Genomic DNA, 7891 nt, shown 5'->3' on the forward strand with positions numbered 1-7891 from the left:
AAGCACATTCGTTATTTGTCTCATCTCTGGGACATAATGCTTCAAAAACCAACTTAAGGACATTAGAATTACTTTGAGTTATAGCCCTAAGTTGCAATGTCCATCATGGAAGGGAAGGCATGGGGCCAGAGCTGAAGACCACTGGCCATATCACATTCACAATCAGAAACCAAAGAGTTGGAAGATGGTGATTAAACTCACTTTCTCATTTTTATTCAGTCTGAATGTCCAGCCCATGAAGGACTGCTGCCTACATTCAGGGTTGGTCTTCTATGTCAATAAATCTAGAATTTCCCTCCCAAGCTTGGTTAAAGTTTTTTTTTTTCTTTACTGATTCTAGATCTCATCAAATTGACAGTTCTTGCCATCACACACAGCATCCTTCTTTGCTGTTTAATTTAGATTCTCTGAACCTTTGATTCATTTCATAAGAGCCTCAGACCCCTGCCTCCCTATTACAGTTTTGATGCCCAGACTTAACCATACCTGCATTCCTATCTACCTGAACCAACACTTTAGAGCACACTATCTCTACCATTCCCTGCACTGCTTCTAAAGTTTTTTAAATTATGAAAATGTTTTTCATGTTTAGATCTATCGTGTAAGGTCCAATGTCAGCAGTATTCTCTTTCTTCTTAGATGACATCATTTTTTCTTCCCCTTTGTTCCTAACATAATTAGTTCCTAACATGAGTCTTTAAATTTGAAGTATCCTAGTGTTTGCATGTTGGTCATTTATTACATCTAGACAATTTCTATTCTGAATTACCATCCTGTGGTATTATGAAGCTCTGGTCCATTATCTCCCTGATAATCTTATATCTTCTTGTTTGTTTGTTTGTTTGTTTGTTCATTTCCTACTGAAAACCTATTAATTGTTAGACTTGCTATGTGATATTTTTCCTATAATGATATTTTTTCCTCATATGCTTGGTCTCCCTGTAGTTTGGGCTTTACTATTTATTATTGAAACTTCAGTTGAGCATTCCTCTGAATTGATGTCAGAAATAAGTGTGAGAACACAGGCAAAGCACTTAGCCACACGGGGTTTGACACTAACATCATTCCTTTAAACTATATGACACGTTTAGACTTTATGTGAACTTTATAGATGGAAATTCCACACCTGCAAGGTAAAGTGCCACTCTGTCTTCCTTGTTGTTTTAGAAGACAAATGTGCCTTTCAACTCTCAATATTCAGAAGCAGGAAAGCAATCAAAGAAAGAAAAAAAATGTTGTTTATCAGAACTTTATTTCTTCCAAGTGATTGACTATATAATTCCATTCCCAATTGTACATGTTCACTTAATTTTCAATGGAATAACAGCTCTCATATCTTTCTATGCTTAATGATACCTAACATGCATATTTGTTATCTGTGGTTTGCAGTGTCATGTGTTCCCTGTCTCATCAGCCCACATGTTCTATGGAAAACCTAGGAACTGTTTAAATATTCCAAATGCTTAATGATCAGAGAAGCTCAACATTTTATGGGAGCTTTAATGGCTTTTCCTTCTTGTGTATTTATACCTTGCTCTACATCTTCATCTTCTGTTTGTAGCACATCAATGATTTGATATCTTACCCTAAAAAAAAAAGTTTCTTCCTGAAAAATACCAAAAAAAGATGTATTTTACTTGCTTATTCTGAAAACAATCAAGTATTATTTGAACTGACCCTGATGGTTTGACAATTCACATTTTCCTTTCTTTAATTTTAAGAACCACATCTCTCTTCCTTGCTGTAGTGAAAAATATGTTGGTGTCTGAATCAAGTGAGCTAGAGTTGGCTTGAGCTCTGCCTCGGACCATGACCTCCTGTGTAAGGGGCAGCACTTCCTTGAGTCTTTCTTCCATTATCTACTAAAGATACATTTTTTTGCCTGAAATCCTATAGTTCGAAGTCAATCCATTTCTATTCCCCAAAACATTGACATAGTCTCTTTGTTTTGACAGATGTCCAGAGTCTACACGGCCAGAAACTGTGAGACCTTGTTTCCTCCCATGCAAGAAGGACTGCCTTGTGACTGCTTTCAGTGAGTGGACACCATGCCCACAGCCCTGCCAGCCAGGTAGGTGCTGGCTGCTCTTATCTTGCTTTCTTCTCTAACCATTTGATTCATCACCCACTACATTATATGTGCAAGATTGTGCAATATGAGCATCTTTCTCATTCACCCATGTGTTATCTTGACTATAAAGTGAGTAAAGAAATATAAATAAAGTCCTACATACGAAGTTCTAACTTCAGGACTTAGAAAAAACATAATCAGATATGCTATGTCATGATTTCATTGGTACATATTCTAAGAATACACATGACCTACTGGCCTGTATCTTGAAGACCTTCAAAGAGTCACAACTTATTGACTGTCATTATCACTCTCTTACTTTAAACATTCATTTCTATAGGATTTCTTCTGAAGCATCATTACCACCCCAGAGCTGCTATGTGTGCTTGACTCAGATCCACATACTTAATACCATATAGAGCTTAAAACCACTGTTTAAACTGGTAATTGACATAACCATGTAGAAAAATAGGAGCAAATGTGCCAATAAGCCTTGAAGAAGCACAGACATTAGAAATATAAGATTTGTATTTCGTTTTTGTTTTCTGGTGATGATTTAGGTACCTGGGTTTTATCTAGGATGATGAAGACCCAAGTCTAGGTTGAACATAACAGACTAAGGCTTTTCCCCAGACATAGTTCAGTTTCCCGATGAGCAGTATCAAAGGTCTGAAGTTTGGTCTTAGTCTGAAGTTCAGAGTTAACAACCTGTTCGTTTACAGTAGTTTCACACCCTGAGTCCTGGTCCCTGAGACTTTACTCCCACCACAGTAAGAGAAGGAATATAGGACAACTGCAAGAACAGTAAAAGCACTAGCCATGGTGCCCTAAGAAGATAAATTAACTCCCAGCCACTCATGATCATGATGGTGATGCTTTGCACACAGCTTATGACTTACTCAACTGTTCAACTGTGCATAGAAAACTTGTACGACACTGAGCACGTTGTTTTCCCTCTAGAAAGTCACAACCACGTTTGTCTGGGTTTCCTCCTTCTTTGTCTCATCCACAGCAACACTTCATTAAGGTGATAAGGTAGGGCCATCACCATTGCCACAGATCTGATGGGCAAAGGTGTCATGTCGCCTCTTGAAGAACTTCTCACATAGAGTCAAGTTGTTGGCTACTGCCATCCATGACTTATGCTACAGAGAAGGCACCTACACATGCAGCTTTATATCTGTGCTGCTCACCTTTTGAAAATTACCCCAGAGTTACTATAATAGCTCTGCTTAAGGGCAGAACCAGGAATAAATATATTGAATTAGAAGGAAAATAGAGGATTATATATCTGATCTTTGGGAGAAGAAAAATGCTAATCTCTTCCAAGAACTCTCCTCCATGTATTTTCTGGAAAGAGGATCCAAAGTAGATGAATCGGATAAACAGGGTTTGCGATAGCCAGGAAAGACAGTGGGATAGAAGCCTCCATTCTGATCCATGTTATAGGCAATGTTGAAAAAACTAACTTGAAGTTTTACTAGAAATATAGAATGCTGTGGGGTCATCTAAGGGACCTATCATTTTGCAAGCTAGGTTAGTCACTTCAGCTTAATGCTTCTCTGTGTAGTCCACAGGCAATAAAATTTGTCTTAACTTTCAAGAGTCCTTTTCTAACCATGGTTGAAGGTTCAATTACCACAGCTTGTAATATGAGTGTTCTAGGGGCAACTTTAAATTTTACTCTAATTTCCAGAGATTCAATACATTGTTTAAATACTAGGCATTACAATTATTATAATTTCTAAGCCTCAGTGGTATCTTTTTGCCTCTAACTCTTCAAGCCTAGATAAGTCCTTTCAGTTTTGCAACCAGTGGCCTGAAAGGGTAAAGATTCAATTTTTAAATTTTTTTCAAGTTTCCTGTTTATTCTTGTGTTTAGCCTAATACCTACAACATGACATTAAATAAGCGTGGATTAATTGGAGGACACTAAGAGATGGGTGTTGTTGTTGTTCTTGTTGTTTGTAAAGAAATGGTCTTTTTAAGCTTGTTCTCAAATGCTGTTGCTCCTAAATCACCTGCAAGCATAGTGAAATGCAGATCTCTGGATTTATGCATAAGAATTTGGGCCCAGAGCTGTGGAAAGGTGCCACATATTTGCAATTGTATGAAGCTGAAAGGGTGATTGATCCCTCAACCTGCATTCTAGCACCTGGTCTGCAAGTCCTTGAACACCCTCTGAGTCTCTTCTGCCTCAGTTTCTTCACTTGTAAAATGAATTTAGTAATTCTACTCATCATAAGAAAATGAGCTTAGATCACTCCCTCACACACAGGAGATATTAGCTAGGTGACCAGGACTGTTGGCACCCATGCTGTGGGAGGCTGACACTGTAAAGAGATGCACAAGTGTAGGTTTGAGTCTAAGTGGATTGTCTGTCCTTGAGACTGTCCTTCAAGGAGTAATTTGGGGGAATGGGACTTCGGAGTAATGATTTCAAACCTGAAACTGAAGACATATCCCCCAGGCATCTTGTTAAATGCAGATTCTAATTCAGCAGACCTGGATTGTGTCTCTGGGTTGCTTTCTGCCTCAGCCCCCAACTGTTTCCTATACACTGGGTGCAAAATTTTCAGTAGAGTGGAATTAACAATTTCTTGGTAAGAAAACGTCATCTTCAAAGTTTAAAGTGCGTTCATGGATTTGGTCTAGAGCAGCAGGTAAATGATCAAGTGGGGTGGCAGTGGGGTTGAGTGGAGTCTGCCTCTACACAGATGTATCCCAGGAGGAAAGTGGACTGGAGTAACTCCTAACTTTAGGATACATGCAATTATGGCTCTAGGTTGGGCCATCAAAGTTGAGGGATAGCAACAGGATGTGTGTATTCCTCAAACTTGCCTTTGTGATGGAATCACTGGAGAATCTGTAAGAAAAAGTCAGTTCCCGGATTCTACCGTCAGACATTCTGGCTTAATACATATGTGGTATGATTGGGAAATCACTAGATTATGTTCAATCTCCAATCTAATCCATTCTAACCCCCCCAGAAAAGCCACAGTGGTTCGGAAGCCTTGAACATTAGCAGTGATTTGTATCTTAGCAAGGAGTGAGCTGTGTCAGGGTTTATTTTTGTCCTGGTTGGGAATATGAGCTAAATCCCTTAGTCTAAAAGGTATTTTCAAGCCATGAACAATCTCTGGCTAGTAGGCAAACAGATTTCTTTTCTCCTTCTTCCTTATCTAAGCCTGTCCTTAAAGCATTAATAATCACCCCATATCCTTTCTACGCAAATCAAAGTTCTATCGGGGCTCAGCCCTCTTGTGCCCTCTCTAATTTTTTATGCCCCTGTCATAAATTAATCGGATGCGTAAGAAGCTTTTCCGGCCACTTCCCTTGCTATATTCTCTATTCTTTCTCCAGCCTGTAAAGCCAATGCCTGCTGGAAAGTACTTGATGTTGGCTCACTAATGACAACTTCTTGCAGTCTTTCTCACCCCTGTGGAATTTTCTCAGCGAGCTCCTGTCTGAGGATCACCTCAGACAACCTTGGGGTGAATCTCTTCAGGTTAAAGGGTCAATTACAGTATGGAAACTCCCCCTAGAATATTCTTCCAGGTGGTATGGATAAGAATCGCTCATTCAGAGCTTAATATTTTACGATATATCTTCACACATTTGTTTTAAGTCTACCAGAAGAGACCATTGCTAATTTCTTATTGCAATAAGCAGTGCATTAAGTCAATGTTGTCATTATTATCATACTTCATGGAAATTCTCCTGCCTCAGCTCTGGAATGCTAGATATACAGACAAGAGTTACCACACCTGTCATGGTTTCTCTTTAAAGTCAGGGAAATTTTTCCTACACGATTTCTATTAGGCTGCCTTGTGTGGGATTTATTTTGTATTTTCAACATTCAATTAGTATATGAAATTTTAGATACAGACATGTATAACTTAATAAAATGTTAAATATCCTGTATTAATAATTAATACAAAATACCCCATGACCAAGCAGAACCGTGATCACACCATGAGGCAGTCTGACTTTGTCTAAACTTCCCAATTTCATCTTCTCTCCTGAATGCACTAATTGAAATATTTCCCAAATGTATAGACCACTTTATGGAAAAGAAGGATATGGAGGAGATAAAGTTATTAGTCTGGAGAATGAAGTGAAGCATATACAAAGTATATCATCTATAACTTCCAGGAAACCTCAGAAGTTAGTAATTAATTATTTTTCAATCTCCTAATTAAAGGCCAAGGGAGAGCCTCCTGCTTTCATCTCCAGGAGTGAGCTGGATGGCAGAGCCATGGTAACAGGAAGGCCTGCAGCTGCATGCTGTGCTGAGAGTCAGCAGGAAACTTCATTTGATGGTTTCCATTCTCTCCTGTGTCAGCCACAGGAGCTAAGTCTTTAGTTTGCAGATTCAAAGACAGTGGCTTAACAACAACAACAACAAAAACAAGAAAACAAAAAAACAAACAAAAACCATTTGGGTTATATCATAACACTTAAGATTATAGATTCTTTGTGGGGTTTTGTTTTTGCTCTTTTGTCCTGTTTTTAAATCAAGCCCCGCCCCCATTCCCTTGCTCTAATTCCTTTGTTTCATCCCAACTTCAAGTGCTCACTGTTTGGTTTTTCAGATTTCTTTTAGCCAGCTAAGCCCACTCAATGCTACCTTCCGTGTGAATAGGTGTGGAGTCATCTGAGTGTCGAGGTTGAGATTTCCTGACCATCTCCAGGCTCCATGATGAGGTTTTGTCTGGTTATGTCTTAGACAGTGACTGTCACAACTGCCATGAGTTCTCTGTGGTCCCTAGAGCACACTATACCTCCTTGTAGTCATCTACCACCTCTGATTCTTATGCTCTTTGTACATCTACTCCAGGGTTGTCCTCAAGCCTTTGGAGGAGGATGGTAGAGATGAAGCATTTAGGGTTCAATACTATATGGTCTCTTATTCTCTATACATTGATATTATTTTCTATACATTGAGTCTCTGTGTTAATCTCCACCTGCTGCTAAAAGAAGTATCTCTGTTGAGATTTAAGAGGTACACTAATTTATACATACAACAGTAAGTCATTAGAAGTTGATTTGCTAGTATTTACTTGGAAGAATAATAGTAGGTTCTCCTACATGATCCATAATCTACTAGCAAACAGGTATTAGCCAAATTAACATTTCAAGAAATGTGTTCCATCTTGTGGAAAAGAACCTAAATAGAGCCAAAAAGTTATTGGTTATTCTCATAACATTCCTGCCACTATTGAAAGACCCCAGAGCTCGGGAAACCCTCACTCAAGTCTCGGGATTACACGACCACCCAATAACTCACGAGAGACTGACCTTGCTCCAATCACATGAGGTTTATTCAGGCCAGACCTGGGTCGAACTCATAGCCTGGCAGGCCAGAGGGGTTAGACCACGAACACAAGAAGTGAGGGGTATTTAAAGGGCAAAACCACAAACTAGGGGGGTGAAGGGGTAACCAAGGAAACATAACAAGAGAACAGTGGAAAATTCTAAAGAGACCCAGCCTCTATTTGAGTCAGGGTCATAAGTAAAACGTCCTACACACTCATTATGCACAAGAATGTGGTCTGCTCAATGTTATTCACTTTATGGCTGACTGATAGATTTGGCCCGCAGCGGCGCGTCCACAGACACCAGATACAAGCAGCTCTGTGTTTTTGGAAGTTTAATTAGGAGGGGAGGGGGGAGTGAGGACCGCGGCGCATGAAGGGAGAGAGAGAGGAGAGAGAGAGAGAGCTGGAAGAGACTGCCAATTATATATAAGCTGTGACGTAGCAGTCCAGGTAAAGGTGGGAGCTGAGCCCAATGGATTCTGGGAATATGGTCGCCGTT

General features: G+C 39.5%; 1 protein-coding gene across 2 annotated transcripts in view; it reads left to right on the forward strand.

Annotated features, from left to right (window-relative positions):
• Thsd7b (thrombospondin type 1 domain containing 7B) overlaps window positions 1-7891 on the forward strand; it is an 895860-nt gene that overhangs the window by 476947 nt on the left and 411022 nt on the right. For both annotated transcript variants that reach the window (XM_031381328.1, XM_031381317.1), the window contains exon 10: window positions 1956-2071. In XM_031381328.1, coding sequence (XP_031237188.1) covers window positions 1956-2071 — 116 coding nt within the window. The remainder of the gene's footprint in view (window positions 1-1955; window positions 2072-7891) is intronic.

Source organism: Mastomys coucha, unplaced genomic scaffold (assembly GCF_008632895.1).
Source record: "Mastomys coucha isolate ucsf_1 unplaced genomic scaffold, UCSF_Mcou_1 pScaffold1, whole genome shotgun sequence".
Lineage (NCBI taxonomy): Eukaryota > Metazoa > Chordata > Mammalia > Rodentia > Muridae > Mastomys > Mastomys coucha.